This window comes from Pogona vitticeps, chromosome 1, assembly GCF_051106095.1.
Source record: "Pogona vitticeps strain Pit_001003342236 chromosome 1, PviZW2.1, whole genome shotgun sequence".
NCBI lineage: Eukaryota > Metazoa > Chordata > Lepidosauria > Squamata > Agamidae > Pogona > Pogona vitticeps.
The window spans coordinates 194591933-194608495 of NC_135783.1; the positions used below are offsets into that span (position 1 = coordinate 194591933).

General features: G+C 45.4%; 1 protein-coding gene across 1 annotated transcript in view; it reads right to left on the reverse strand.

Annotated features, from left to right (window-relative positions):
* Window positions 1–2130: 2130 nt before the first annotated feature.
* Window positions 2131–16563, reverse strand: part of ZNF804A (zinc finger protein 804A) — a 292804-nt gene continuing 278371 nt past the window's right edge. Inside the window, exon 4 of the mRNA XM_020810961.3 lies at window positions 2131–5882. Coding sequence (XP_020666620.3) covers window positions 2591–5882 — 3292 coding nt within the window. The 3' untranslated portion in view covers window positions 2131–2590. The remainder of the gene's footprint in view (window positions 5883–16563) is intronic.

Below are 16563 nucleotides of genomic sequence, written 5' to 3' on the forward strand. Positions count from 1 at the left end.
CTGACGTCCCCTTCTCCTCTTGCCTTCACACCTTCCCAACATCAAATATACCTGCCCTACAATTTGAAAGGCAACAATAACAAGTATTTTTTTTCTATGGTGACAGCAGTGGTATGCAGCTGAGGAAAATGATTTTAAGAGTAAAAAGGAATCTAAAGGGTACCCATATTAGAAGGACTTGCACCATTGACCCTGTAGGTGATGATATTCCCATTATTGTACATACCATGCCTAATGACTGTTTTCTCTGTGGTGTGTGCATCGTTTTCCCACATCTTCTATATACTTGATTATGCTAGATTTGGTGACAGGTATGTGACCTGTGCATGTGACCTTGTTCAAAACCATGATGTCCTCAATAGTACAAATGTTCTGTCTGTAGTTTGGAGTCTACATTGGTCATGCAAATAATACCTAGATGTCACACTGATCGAGTGATTAAGATGGATACACAAACTGGACCTAAGAATAATCTACATCTGTCAAGGTCCACTACAGGCATGCAGGCATGAAATTCCCTTTCCTTAGAAGTAATCTTGCTAGTGACACATTAGCTCCCTTTCTCTCTGTAGGTCTTCTTCTGGCAAGGACACATATATTAATATATTATTCCATCATGCCGCCTGCTATTTTTAAGAAGCCAGGTGACAAAGAAGCTTTCCATAAACACAACTGATACTTACTTTCTTCCCAAACAATTGCAACACTCTCATTCTATGTTATCTTCATGCATACATGTGATGGCCCATGATGCGTCAGGCCAAAGTTGTGCTTTGTGCTCTGAGTAACTACGAGCCACTTATGATATTGGTTCAGAAAAGCAGTAACATCAATGCTGTCCTTCAGCATTTTCACTCACCTCTTCCTTCATTTTGTCTACCTACTAAAGCAGACTGGCTCTTCTGTACCTCATGACCATCGTTAGCTTCCAGCAGGAACTCATGTCATACTTTCTGCCCAAACTGGGTCTCTGCAGTGAGTTCTCTACGCACAAGTACACCATTTAGAAATGCCCACTCTGTGATTTATCTGTCTATAGCTTAACCACCACTTTGCCTAGCAGTGAAAGTCAGTTTACTGTAACTCTACTTCAGCTGGGACACATTTCCAAAACAAATGGGGGGAGAGCAGAAAGAAAGACTCTTGTTTGGATCTAAGTTTAAGCATGAGCAGCTGGGCTAGAGGAAGGGAACTCCCTGGCTTCTTCTTCCTCCCTTACCTCTAAAAATGATGCAGAAACAGTTAAGGAATTCTGTTTGGAATGAGAGGGTGTAATGAGGCAGGAGGAGGCATCTTCTGCCTGTGTCAGCTCCACTCTGCCTCACTGGGGGAGGAATCACCCCTTCCCTGTCATATCACCACTGTCCCCGTTCAGTATAGATGCACAGCTTGCTTTCCTCATAGGCTTGTCCTAGTGAAGAGGGGGCAGCAACATCTTCTTCCACCAGCACCTTCTAAACCTAGATCCATCTCATTGTTCTTCGCAATATCTGTGTGAGGGATGCCCCAACCCTTCCCGTGCATTGTGATCAGTATGTTTGATATGGGACATACTGATAGGGAGTACAGCTGCTAGCCACCAGCCATGCTGTGCCTGGCATGGGCAACAGAGGTTCCCTTGGCTGCACAAGCCATCCAGGAGCTGCAGGTCATGGACAGGTGGTTCTAAGCTACTTGAGTAACCCTCTGGCTCATTGCAAGGGTGCCTAGACAGCGATACAGAGCAGAGGAAGACACAAATCAGGGAAGTTGCAGGGGTGTTGTGGGAAGAGTGCCTTCTGTTTGTTTTTCCTCCCTGTGCTTTTTTAAAAAGAACTTTTTTCCCCCCAAGTCCTCTGAGGAGGATGCACCACTAATGGGCAATATTTGTCTTGACTGTATCAAACTGCTAATACAACCCAATCCATTACCCTTTGTCTACCTCTCTGTAGGAATGCTCCCTTTAAGGTTGTAGCCTCTGAGCCTTGATAGTAAATCACAGAAGGCTGGGAAACGGGATTACCCAAACATAGTAAGCCTCCTATTTAAATGAAAGGGAACAATTATCTCTGAGGCGAACAGTGAATGATTTTTTAAAAAGTAATTTTGTTAAACTGTGTAACAAACAAACAACAAGAATTATTGCAAAGAGAGAGTTTCTTACTATATTTATGGTTATAAGGAAGGTTGTACAAAACATAGTGCATCGGCTTTGTCTAAACATTACTTAGGTGCAAATACACAAATATAATCGTTAAAAAAAATCCAGGAGCATACTTTACAACATAACTTATAGTACTATAAATATATTTTATATACATGTTAACATATTTAAGACATTAGCTTCTTACATACGTACATATCTATACCTATATATAGAGACTGTATTCATATTAGACTACCTCAGTGCTTTAATTTTATTATGAATCTGCACTTTACACATAAATATTTGCATTGTTAGGCCAACGGGCAAAGGGTTCCCAGGTCAGAAGGCTCTTGAGACCTTTTCGTCATAGCCTCCCGCTTGAAAGATTTCACCTAACCTCCGACGAACGAAGTTGGCGTGTCTTCTGTTTCAAACTTCACTGCCCCTTTTTAACAATGTGGGGGCCTAGAAAAGAGGCTGCAAAGGAATGACAGCAGGGTGTGGGGACAGGAGGGAAGGGAAGAAGGAGTGTGGCAGAGGGGAGAAAGCCAAATGGCTTGGGTGGAGAACGGAGGCTGGGATGAGGGGCAACTGGGGTGGGCCAACAAGGGCCGTATGACCTGCGGGACAAAGTCTTGGCCCAACAGAGAAGTGAGGCAAAGGTGTCCGTGAAAGAGTTGGGACTTGAGAAAGGAACTGTTGGTGAGGCTGAAGGACCTTAAAGGTGCTTGCTGCCGCTGCTGCTGCCGCCGCTGCCGCTGCATGCTGCTGCAGGACAGTGTGATGGATCGTAGTGACGGAGGTAGAACACAGTGGCTGCTGATGCAGGGACAGGGGTGGCAGAGGAGCGCTGGAAGGCTGGAGGGCAGCAGGAGGAAACGTCAGCTTCATCTTACTGGTGAACATGTTCTGCTGGATAATCTGGTGGTAGGCCTCACCCGGCAAGTCTTTGAATTTGTCGTGGTTTTCTGGGGGCAAAAGTAGTGCGTGGTCAGGCAAGGCGAAAGGGGTAAGGATTTGTTCCGTGGTTAAAAAAGCATGGCTGTTCATATGTGCTTCTTTAAAGGGCAAAGGCGGTGGGGTATTAAACATGCCCGGGTTACAGCGCAACCACTCATTGCCGGACGGATTTAGCTTCTCTTGGGGGATTGTTTCAGCCACTTCATAATGGCACAGGTATGCTTTTGAGGGAGGTGGGTCTAAGTTTCTTTCAAGAGTGGGCACTTTATTAGGAGCCTGGATTTCAGGAGCACTCACATTTTCATGCATTTCTCCCTCTTTTGGCAAGTTCCTGGGTTCCATCGCTGCAAGAATGCCATGTTCAGGAACTGGAGAAGCCGAATATGTCAGTTGTTCCACATGGGGAATATTTTCTGTAATGGAACCATGTGATCCTGGGGTGTTTTCTAAGGAAAGTAAACAGTCAGATTGGGGGGATGTTTCATTTTCTAAGGCTTGCGCTGTTTTTTCCATGTTACCTGCATAGTCAGTGGTGGTAGGGTTTTTTGTTTGCTCCGTATTTCCTTCCATCAATGGTTTGGGAGAATGATTTCCCACAGAGACCTCTTCTGGAGCATTGGCATGGATACTCCTTCTGGAAAGGTCTCTGTAAGCCCTCTCTATAAACGCAAGATGCATTCTTGTTCTCTTTCTCCTTCGTTTCCGTTTAGGTTTACACGGTGCTGCTAAGCCATATGTCTGCCTTGAATTATCTTCTGAAAGACAGGTCTCTGTGTGCGAGATGTCATCTGATGAACAAGAGGGTATGTGATGTCTCCGTTTTCTGTAGGATCGCTCTGGCTCATCCGTGAGAGAATTATAGGCCCTCTTGATGGACTGTGTTTGATTTCCAGCTTGATTTTCATCAGGAGCCAGATGTTTATGAACTGAACTACTGCTACATCTTCTTATATTCCACTTACAGAATGTTCTGGAATAAGCTGAGCCCTGCCTTCCAGAACTCAGTCCTGCTTTACTTGATTGCCTGTGAGAAACCGGCTTGTTCCCTCTCCAGAGATGGCTAGCCTTCATGCAACAGTTGCTATAAGCCTTTGTGTGCCAAACGGAGTGGGGCGTTTGGTAGTCCTGCTGGTTGCTAGATGGAGCTATGGTTCCATTATCCTCACCCTTCTCACCCTCAAGAGTTTCAGGGGCTGGCTGTAAAAGCTCTGCGATGGGCCCTCCCACTCCGTTCTCAGCCACACCTTGTTCCGGAGCGTCATGAAGCTTCTGATGCTTATTAACAGCACAAACGTTGCGCTGCTCAGTGATGGGATGGGTGTCATTCTCTGCCTCGGTCATTTCCTCGTAATGGTGATGGCACAGCTTTCTCCTCCTTTTCCTTTTCCTGTTTTTATGAAGCCACTTTTCATGTGTTCTTTTGACCCAGCCCTTGTTCTGCTGTTCATGGGCACACGAGCTCTCTCGTAGGCATTTCAAAGAACTGCAGAGTCCTTCATGTTTCTCAGTACCCACATCTAATGCATCTTGGTTCTTTTCTGGATCACAACTCACAGGAGAAGAAACATCTGGCAAAACTAATGTTACGTTGTCGCACGGACACACATTAATGTCAGTTGCACAAGAAGCTGTCACTGAAAGGGATTTATCTGTACTGTCTAAAACTGAACTCTGGCTAGAGTCAGGCTTCGGTGAAGAACTTGGCATATGGAATGGCCGCTTACTTTTCTCCAGGCCTTCCTTCAGCCTTGAGGACCTGAAGTCAAAACATAATGGATTACAGCTATAAGAAATAGATGGCTCTGTGTTGGTGTACATGAGCATCTCTGATGGCCACTGAAGAATGGTTGACCCAAATTTGTTCAGCACGGGGACAAATGGCTCATAAGGTCTTTTATGTGGATTTTGCTTACAAGGTGGAGTGACTGTTTCCCCTTCAGAATGCGCTGGAACCTGTCCAATGGAAGAGCACTTTTTACTTTCATCCTCTGCTGTAGGCGAGTCACTGCTAATGTTCTGATCATGGTCCTCCTGGCCATTGTGCTCTGATGAACATTCTTCGTTCACAGGAAGACCTGTGCAGTCATTCCTTATGTGCTCATCACTATTGGTTTCTGCAGATAGGTCTGGATACCCAGGGGACACTTTGGATGGTGTTTCACCCGGCAAAACCACTGAATCTGCATCAATGGAAATGTTATCCAAATTGCCAAGTTCCTGGCTTTTCGAATGAGAAAAGGAGGGTCTTAAATGTACAACTTCTTTGGCCATGTTCTCTTGACTGGGTGATTCATGCGAGTCCTGTGCTGGGGGACAGACTGTACCATGAGCATGTTTCTCGGTTAGCAGAGCAATGGGGCTTGGTTTCTCCTCTAAACAAGGAACTGTTTCTTCAGCTGGCGAAACCTGAAGGGTGCAAGGCCCAGGAACAAACCGACTTCTTCGGTTCAGCCCATGTTCAGTTGACGCTTCATCATTATATTCATAGAAAGCCGCAGCCGATGATTCGAGCTTGACCGATGCCTTCTTTGGAAATGCAAAAGAGAAAGCCACTTTATGTCCGTGGAGTCTCTGCATCTGATCCCCAAGCTGGTTCACCTCTGGCTGACTGTTATTTGCCAGTGACAAAGAAGCAACGGATGTGACATTGCCTGTACTCTTTGAGCTGTGCAGCAATGCAAAGTTGAATTCTTGTTCCTTTTCAGCGGAGTCAAAGAGAGCACGCGGAGGGATTTCGTTCAGATTGTCTCGGACCATGACGGTGGTGGATCTGAACATAGGGCCGCTCCCAGGAGCACTGAAAGAAAAAGCAAGGAGAAATGCATTTCTGTAAATGTCACTTGGAAAGAATGCAGAAGCATTTGAAACTTACACAAAGCGATCAAAGAACATCTCATTTAAAGAACCACGGCATAATCCTGAAGTTTCAGAAGCAAAGAAAAGCCATGCATTTCCAGCTCCTGGGAATTAAAGGGAGTGTTGTGCTAAAGCTCGGAGTGTAAACGTTCCTCCTCTGGGTACTATGTAGAGGTCACTAGGAGTTCAGAGCTTCTGCCAGCTCCAGGGTTCAGAGTGGCATTGCTTCCCCATTTTTCCGGTGGGATCCCTTCCTTTCTTTCTGCTGCGACTTCTTCCCGGTTGCTTGTCCTCTTCCTCCAGGCTAATTCTGCAAAGCTAACCAGAAAATGAGAAACAGGCCAGGGGCAGCTGTTAGCCATGGTGCGGCCATTGCTTCTGTTGGGGGAGTGCTGAAGGTGGCCAAGCCACCACCACTGTCACATCCACTTCACGACGCTCGGCAGCACTAAGAAACCAGCCATGGTTTGAATAATGGCTGGCTCCAATCAGGCCCTTGGGGCCAGGGAACTGTGCAAGGGATGGCTAACTGAGTAAAGAAGTGGCCACATATATGGGGTGGGAAGAATAGGGGGAAGCCCTTTTGTTACCAGCTTAGGTGGTGGCACAGCTTGCCTTGTTATAGCTCTGACCTTGGCAAGTGCCCAGTGATGCCAGTCTGTGACAGCCTGTTCATTACCAGAAAATTACGGTAATCCAGTGGGAAATGAGATGTGAGCTACTCTGCCTTCCTTTCTTCTACTGGCTCTTCTTTGAATGACCTTTCCATCAGTCTCTTGAGAAAATCTGAGCACCACGTGGGCTACAGAACCTGCTGCAATTCACGTGGTGGTTTCAGTAGCCCTATCCAATTTCCATTGCAAGAAGACAGGATGGGTCCTGGGCTGGCCTGGGGGGCTCAAAGGATCAATGGTCAGCATGATTTTGCCTTGTTGCTAAGTCAAGGCCTAATTATCCTCTAATGCAGTGGTTCTCAACCTTGGGTTACTCAGGTGTTCTTGGACTACAACTCCCAGAAGCCTTCACCACCAGCTGTGCTGGCTGGGGTTTCTGGGAGTTGCAGTTCAAAAACACCTGAGTAACCCAAGGTTAAGAACCACTGCTCTAATGCAGTGGTTCCCAACCTCGGGTCCCCAGATGTTCTTGGATTTGAAAATAAGGATATGTTTCAACACTGAGTCTTTCTTCAGGACTAATGCAAATTTCCTTTGTGGCAGAAAGAGAAATGAGTAGTACAGTGTCTCTCCTCTCCATTTAGGCTCCACCTCCTTTTTTTCACCTCTTTCTCCTTCACAGTCAAAATGGTGATAGCCACTGAACAGGCCTGTTAAGTTACAAGGAGAGAAATACATCTGGAATTTTGTCTATGGGACGTGTATTGTAGTTTTCTGGAAAAGCAGTATTTGACTGGATTTCTCTTTAGGAGGAAAGCAACCTTAATTTATGGTCAGATTCTCTGTCTCTCATCCCCCTTGTTACACACACACACACACACACACACACACAAACACACACACACACACACACACACACACACACAGAGAGAGAGAGAGAGAGAGAGAGAATGTGAAAAAGACACAGTGTAATATGTCATAGATTTTTGTTGTTCATCCGCGGTTGTATCTAGGTGATTTTTATTATGTCCTGGTATGTAAACTGTAGAATTCGAAGAGGGTGTATAGTAGGACCCCCATATCTGTTCGGGATTGGTTCCAAGTCCCCCAGTGGATACTGAAAGTATTTTCACAGGCACTATAAGAACTGGTCCTTAGAGGGCGCCATAGATCATGCTATGTATTCTTCACTAAAAAATATTCATAGCATGGTCTCTGGCTCCCTCTAGTAGCTGGTTCTGGTAATACATATGGAAATATTTTTTCTGTTGTTTTTTTTCCCTTCTAATATTTTTTTTTATATTTTCAGACCATGGATAAGTGAGTCAGTAGATATAGTGGAGTCTCGACTTATGTGCGGCTCCACTTACGAACTTTTCGACCTATGGACTACTCCGGCCGCAAAGTTTCACTTCAACTTGCGGCTGGAGAATCGACCTACGAACCAGGAAGGGGAGGCTGGGAAACTGCCTAATTCAAAATTGGCACTTTCCCTGCCTCTCCCTTCCAGTCTGTAGGCTGCAGGTCTAAGCCCCGAAAGCCCAAAGCTGACAGTGGGCGCAGGGTGGCTTTCGGCTTTCCGGCTTCCAAAGCTGTGAGCAGGGGGGGGAGGTGGGGAAAGCCGAAAGCCACCCTGCACCCGCTGTCAGCTTTTGAGGCTTAGAAAGTTGGACCCACTTGCCTCTTGCCTCCTGTCCCTGGGGCCCAGGGCACTGGGGACAGGAGGCAAGAGGCCAGTGGGTCTAGCTTTATAAGCCCTGAAAGCCAAATCTGACAGCGGGTGCAGGGCGGCTTTCGGCTTTCCCCCCCCTCCCCCGCTCGCAGCTTTGGAAGCTGGAAAGCCAAAAGCTGCTCTGCACCCGCTGTTGGCCTTCGGGGCTTAGAAAGGTCCACCCACTGGTCTCTTGCCTCCTGTCCCCAGGGCACTAGGGACAGGAGACAAGAGGCCAGTGGGTCCAGCTTTCTAAGTCCCGAAAGCCGGCAGCAGGTGCAGAATGGCTTTCGGGACTTAGAAAGCTGGACCCACTGGCCTCTTGCCTCCTGTCCCCGGTGCCCTCTGCTTCCTGTCCCTGCGGGAGGCAGAGGACAGTGGGGACAGAAGGCAGGGGGCAGCGGGGGCAGCTTTGGAAGCCCTGGATTTTTTTTTCCTCTGGCTGGGATGCATTAAATGGTTTTCAATGCATTCCCCTGGGAAATGGACCCTCGACCTACGGAATTTTCGACCTGCAGCCACAGATCCAATACAGATTAATTCTGTAAGTCGAGGGTCCACTGTACTAGAGATGAGCATGAACTGAAAAAATGAATTATAAAATTCATCAAAAATCATTAATTCATTGATTCACATTGTCCTCAGGCACCTAGAGACACAAAAATCACATAGAAGTCTCCCATGACTTTCCTCTACAATGTCCCTCAGTCTGATGATGATTGGGATTACTCAAGCCAGCTGCTAAAGGGCACTTTCTTGGGCGGACCTTTGTCGGTGTATAACTTGGATGTCTGAAACCCAATCTTCATCATATTTGAAGGGCTTATAGAGGAGAGTCATAGGAAGCTTCTCTGTGATTTTGGTGTCTCTAGGTGCTTGGTGAGAACTTTCTTGGGGGCCCTCTTTGTGGGTGCATAACTTGGATGTAGGAAACTCGAACTTCATCAAATTTGCAGGGACTGTAGCGGAGAGTCAGAGAAAGCTTTTCTGTGACTATCGTATCTCTAGGTGACTGGCGAGTCATTTTATAGGGTTTTAAAGGGAAAAACAAATGGACAAATAATTCATTGATTTGTCTGATTTTTTTGTAAATTTGTTACTTGTTTTTTTTAATTTCAGTGAATCGCAAGTCAAAATGAATCACCATTTTCTGACTCATGCCCATGTCTAGTGGATACTGATCCTGTGAATAAGGGGGTCCTATTGTACTTCCCCCTCCTCCCAACTGTAGATTTTATGCTGGGACATGCGGTCAGGCATTTGTGTTTTTTTGTGTCTCCTTCGACAAGTATGAGCTGAATGTTATTTTCCCCTTTCATGGCGTCATTTCCCCCTTTCATGGCGTCATTTCCCCACCCAAGTGGTAACTGAACGTCACCTTTTGAAATGGTTACTGTTTTAGGTAAAGGTAAAGGTTCCCCTTGACTTTTAGTCCAGTCGTGTCCAACTCTAGAGGGCGGTGCTCATCCCTGTCTCCAAGCAGGGATGAACTGGGTGATCCTTTCTCAGGGTGTTCACTCCTGGCTGTTACTTTGCCAGGTCACTTATTTTGCCCAGCCAAGTCTGGAGATGCTCCAGGTAAAGGTAAAAGTTTCCCTTGATAAATTGTGCAGTCGTGCCCGACTCTAGAGTGCGGTGCTCAGCCCCGTTTCCAAGCCGTAGAGCCAGTGTTTGGCTGAAGACAGTTTCCATGGTCACGTGGCCAGCACAACTCGACACAGAACGCTGCAACCTTCCCACCGTGGTGGTACCTATTTATCTACTCACATTTTTACATGCTTTCGAACCGCTAGGTTGGCGGGAGCTGGGACAAGCGACGGGAGCTCCCTCTGTCATTCGATCTTACGACTGCTGGTCTTCTGACCTTGCAGCACAGAGGCTTCTGAGGTTTAACCCGCAGCGCCACCACGTCCCTTATGGTTACTGTTTTAGCTTTCCTTATTGGAAAAGTTCTCCCAGCATTTTTGCATGGGCAGGATCCTCCTTATGGGTCTCTAGGTTTGTATTATTCTACCATTAGATGAAATGTCTTGAACACTATTGGGCGATGCCTGTGATCCTATCACAGGAAATGCATGATGCTGCACTTGATGGTGATTTGTGTGGAGGAAGTGCACAATGTGCCACTGATCTGCATTCTGCAACCCTCCTCTCTTCCACTTACAGCTGAGGAAAGCTTGTTGAGTTGGCAATTTTGAAATGACTTTAAACACATCTTATTTGACATACGAATTGTTGAGTAGCAATAACTGTGGACCCCCCCCCCCCATGGTCATCCTAAACAGTAACTCTCAAGAGCACAGCGACGCTGTCTCAGTCAGGTCTGCGTTCTCTGCAATATGGCATGTAGAGCTCCTTAGCTGTATTTCTAAAACATTTATAGCCATGCCTAAACGTGTACAGTATCCCCAGGGGTCCAGCTTGCAATGCCAGATATGTATACACATAGGCTGATCCACTGTCCTTCACCCTCTCTTAAGCACCACCATTAATAAACATACCATTACATATAATGTGATCATTAGCTCAGCATGGGGAGCTGGATATGGACCTCTAGCTGTGAATTATTTAAAGGTTACAAAGGCCCAAGGAGTAGGAAGGAGAAAATAATCACACGTGCCCCAGCTTAAAAACATGCTAAATCAGAGTTCTTGAATGTAAAATGATTCAGCTGTATGGAAACCTCCAGGGCTAAGTTGTTTCTGGTTTAAATGAATGGTGGTTCACAGTAGGAATAGTCATTGAATTTGCAAAGGGCCCTGAAATTTACTCCTTTGATCCACTAGGAATTAATCCCTTTATATACAAATATTCCTGATACATTAGTTTACATCATCTGGGTTAGATAATAAGAGTAGTGATCCCAAGCAGTGCTATACACAGGACAAGGAAAGAAAGCTTCGGAGAATGCATTCATATAAGTCACACAAATGAGCCACGCTACTGAGTTACGAAAGCAGGGTGGGACTTCAGCCTCTATTTGAGAGATAAGGTAAATAGTGGGTGCCATCTAATTACTAGCCCAACTAGAGTAGACTCTTGGAATGAATTGTTGAACAGTGAGTTGACACTAATGTAAATGCTGCTAATTCAATGGGTTTGATCCAGCTGGCACTACCAATTGGATTCAAGCCATTGCACACTGATTTTACATATTAAAGTGTGTGTAAAGTGTTCTGCTTATATACCACCTGATAGAAACTAAAGCACTCTCTGGGCAGTTTACAAGTTCATTATTCAGGCTACTCATACTCCCCTGCCCGCCCGCCCCAGCCAGCTGGGTAATCCATTTACTGACCTTGGAAGGAGGGAAATCTGAGTGACCCTTGAGCCAGCTACCTGGGATTGAACCCCAGGTCGTGACTAGAGGTTTGGCTGCAGTACTGCAATTTAACCACTGTGCTATGAGGCCCTTTTGCTTTATCAATGTATGTTTTATCATCACAGTACACTGTCTTGGAGGTTTTTTTTTTAAAGGAGGTGGAGTATGAATGCTTGTAAATAAATTATGTTCAGCAAGATATGTAATCATGGAAAGATATGACTAGATCCCAAAATGACAGTGTAATCTGTAAAATGGGAATAACAGCAACTGGCATGAGGCTGAACAAGGGTAGGAAATTTGCCACCAACACTTGATCATGTAAATATATATAATCACCATTCGTACATCAATTTTAATTTTAGAGAGAGAAAAACGAAAAGCGTATTCTTCTTCTATTTTCACATCATGGTTACTGCTTGTCAGTTTTCATTATGAGGCCGAGTTGTGTAATTTGCTGCACCCAGGGGGCATATAACTTTCAGTCAACACAGTGAATCTGAGAACTTCTGTGTGACATTAGAAGTCATAGATCACACCACTTTGGGGCCATTCACAAGATATGGTCGTCAATGGAGAGAGCTCACGAGCAGGTGAATCAAAACTGAAGGGAAGGGGAAGAACGAAGCCATTACCAACCAGAGACTGTCAACACCAGAGGAAAGCACTTCAGAAGTCAATCAGTTTGGACAGTGCTAAGAGGCAATGATTTGTGGTGATGAGATGAATGCCATTAGCACTTTGGAGTTGTGAACACACCTCGGTAATGGTTGTACTCTTTGCACATTTGAAGTGTGACGTACGTCAGCAGTCATAAAGCATGGGTGTGCAATTTTCTATACTATATTGTTTTCTGACACTGAGGGACTGAAGCTGAATGCAATCAATTGTTTGTTTATCTGTTTAAAGACATAGTTTTCATATAGGTTCTCATTTTTTAAAAAACGGTTATCATGCTGTGATGTATCTATGAAGCGGGCTATAGGTCATGAAACCTCAAGCTATTTAAAAAAATTGCAAGGTCAATATTGGCCATAACAACACTTTCAGGAAAGACCAACGTTGTTCTGCAGGGACTTGGGTCATTTCACGTGATGCAGGTCCTTGTGTGGCTGGAAAATGTGTGTGTGTTGGGGGGGGTTTCTACACAATTTTAGTTAACATGCACATTTTTGCAAACTTTATCCTAATACAGTATCATCATGGTCATAATGATCATCATCATATTTGAGCTGCAGAGCTGCAGACACTTTATGCCAAAGACTCCGAGATGGGACACTCCAGATTTTTTTATTTTTTATTTTTTTTTTATTGGCCCTCCATGAACCTTTGACTGTGATAGGCTAGCTCCTGGAAGTTAAGGTCCATTAACAACTGGGGCCCGCATACTGAAATCCAGGATCTAAGGGTATGAGCAGTTTCTCTTATAGCTACTTCCCTTGCACCCTGAACATCTTTTACATATACTTGTACAAATTCCAGTTGCCTGAAATTACGGTTGCCTTAGAATGTTTCAGTGGTTGCCTCTTGATGCTCTTTTCACTTATGCTTTCTGATTCCTTTGTCATTGCCAGCTGTAGGTTATGAAACAAGGAAAGCTGACACAAACCTCCCTCACCTCCCTGTGGTTTATGGCAGGGAGAGCTCAAGATATATTTTTGCTTGAGGTCAGACAGTGAATGGTGCCCTCCACCCTACCTCACCAAAATCATGATGCATGATATCCAAGGTAAGGTAAAGGTAAAGGTCCCCCTTGACATTTAGTCCAGTTGTGTCTGACTCTAGGGCACAGTGCTCATCCCTGTCTCCAAACCATAGAGCCAGCATTTGTCCATAGACAGTTTCCATGGTCACGTGGCCAGCGCGACTAGACACAGAACTCTGTTGCCTTCTCACTGTGGTGGTACCTATTTATCTACTCGCATGTTTGCATTTTGCATGCTTTCGAACTGCTCGGTTGGCAGGAGCTGGGACAAGCGACGGGAGCTCACTCTGTTGCATAGATTTGATCTTATGACTGCTTGTCTTCTGACCTTGCAGCACAGAGGCTTCTGCGGTTTAACCACATCCCTATGATATCCAAAGCCAAGTTATTTTAGCACATGAGACCAACAAAAGCACATCCCCACTGTGTGTGTGTGTGTATACAGAAATAACAGCATAAATAATTAATAGTTATGCTTTCATGACACCCCAAGCCTCTTTTACAGATACAAGAGAGCACGTCTCTCATATCGATGTTTAGTCTTTTGCTAACTGGCCCATTTAGCAGTATCCTGCCTAATGGACAATGTTGTCTCTCTGGAGTCTCAGCTGGAAAGCCATGGGCCCTGCTCTTTCAATCTGCAATCGGTGTAAGAGAACCTAGGAAGAAGGTCACTTCCCATTTCAGAATTCTACCACGAAAATTCACACCTCTATTGCTTAAGGGGCAATCCTACCTCACTGAAAAAGGAGCAACCTTCTTTTCATCCTCAGTACAAATTAGGAAGAGTTCAATTTGTTGGCATCTCCATCAGTTTAGGCAGAACAGCAGTCTTACTATATAATTTATTTTGTTAATATCAGTATATACCAGTCGGTGGCTACATTATATTATTGTGCTCCAGTCCTTGAGGGGATTTGTGGTGCTTTCCTCTAATGCTTACTTGTTTTATTTTTTTTTAACGTTTTCACCTTGCTCCCCTTCTCAAGTATAAAAGAGCAGAGATGGGGCAGTCAGGTGCCAGCCAAGTCAAGATACAGTTACTTTCAAGTGCGGTCATATCATGATCTCTGTCCACACCCCCATCCTAGGGCTTGTGATGTCAAATTGTGAATGTGGCAGAGACCATGGTCTAAATGAAGAAAACACCAGGTTCAGTTCATTACAACTCTTTCTTTAAATAGGGTCATCTGTTGGAAACATTACTATTTTGGACCACAACTCCCAGGATGCACTAATCACCAATGGTTCTGGGAGTGACAAGCCGAAAGCAATGTTCTGAAGATTTGGCAGGTGATGGGAAAGACCTTTGCTAGATACCCTGAAGTGTTATTGCTCCAGACAAGACGGAGGTCCTGAGGGTGGGTGGCCCCACCGTCAGCGGTCTGGGAAACTCACATTTGGGGGGGAGGGAATCTCACATTTGATTCTTACCGCAAACAGTGAGGTTTGCAGCTTGGGGATCCATCTGGACCCGGTGCTCGCCATGGAAACTCAGGTGGCATCAGTGGTCCATACCGCCTTTTGGCAGATAGCCCAGCTGCATCCCTATCTTGATGTTGGGGCACTCACCACGTTGGTACATGTGCTCGTAATCTCAAGATTAGACCACTGTAATGCGCTCTACGTGGAACTACCTTTGTGGCTGATGTGGAAACTCCAAATGGTGCAAAATGTGGTGGCCAGACTCCTTAGTGGAGTTACATACAGCACTGATGTTACCTGTCTGTCATGGGTTTGGAGGGAAAGTTCCATCCTATGGGGAGTGGAAGGCGGGACATCAGGAGGAGGGGCTGTACTGTATATATATGTGATGCGTGTGTGGAGAAGTAGAGAGACTCTGGGATGTGAAGAAGCAGCAGCTGGGAAGAAGAAGCTGGTGTGGGAGTCTGTGTGTCAGACAGGGTACTACTGTGTGTCAGAGTACCAACCTGATAGGTTCAGGTGTCTGTTGGTTAGCCAGAACCTGATAGGTTCAGGGTCTGTGCTTCAAGTTAAGGGTTCTGTGTGAACCAAACTGTGTGTATGTATGAGTGAAACTAAGCCACGTTACTATATCTTATTCACCTGATCATTTTATTTTCCCTGTGTGTTGTATTTAAATAAACCTTGTTCTTTTATTTGTTTAAAAATCCATCCCTGGTCTGTGTGACTTATTATAGGGAATGGTTGGTGGCAGCTTAGTTAACGTGTGGCAGATCCCAGTAGGTCTGGGTTTGTCACATTGATTGGTGTCCAGCGTGTGGGATACGACTGGTCCAGTTGTCCAGTGGTCCAGCAAAGCCTTGGCACGTGTGCCCAGAGCAAGGGGGGTCTAGTCAGGGACAATCTGAGAGCACGTAGGTAATCTTCTAGGTGTACCTCAAGGGGAGGTGCGCTAGTAGAAGAACGTGTAACCTCAGATTGGGGACTAGATTAGAGTGCTCTGAGGCAGCCTGGTTTTGGCGGGAAAAAAGCTGAGGCAAAACTGTGTAGTAGCAGTGATTTAGCCTGCCAGCTGAGAGGCCCAGCAGAGGGGGGTAGTCTCTAATTCGCTACAGTTGCAAGTAGTGCTGAAGAACAGCAGCAATCTATAGAAAGCTGGTTCTGAGGCAAAAGAGGAAAAAAGTGGTCGTTTTATTTTGAGGCTTGACTTTTTAAAGCAGCCTGTTCTGAGGGGGGGATTATGCCCTTGACTCGAAGCCAGATGGCAGAAATGGGTGAAGTGAAAGACCCCCAGGTTGACCAAGGTTCTGAGGATGAATTTGGCTCAGTGCAAGGGGACAGCACAGGAGAGCAGAACCCAGAACTCAGAAAATTGCTCATAGCCCAACAGCATGAACTGAGGATGAGGGAAATAGAAAGGGAAGAGAAACAAAGGCAATTGGAAAAAGAAGAAAGATTAGAGAGAGAGAAAATTGCTCTGGAAAGGGAAAGGATGGTGTTTGAGTTAAAAAGATTGGAACTGATGAACCAGAACAATAATAACAATAGGGATTCTGAGGGAGGCCAATTGTCTAAAGCTGACCTGAAGAAATTCCCTGTGTACCACAAGGGAGATTGTCCTGAGGTGTTCTTTTCCTTAGTGGAAAGAGCGTTTGTGGACTTCTCAGTGAGGGAAACTGAGAAGATGACCATCATGCGATCTTTAATCAGTGGTAGCCTGGCTGAGGTCTATGCCGAGATGCCTGAGGAACTGATGAAAGATTTTGCAGAGTTTAAAAAACTGGTGTTTGCAAGACATGGGATAAATGCGGAACAGCTGAGGCAAAGATTCAGATCAATCACCAA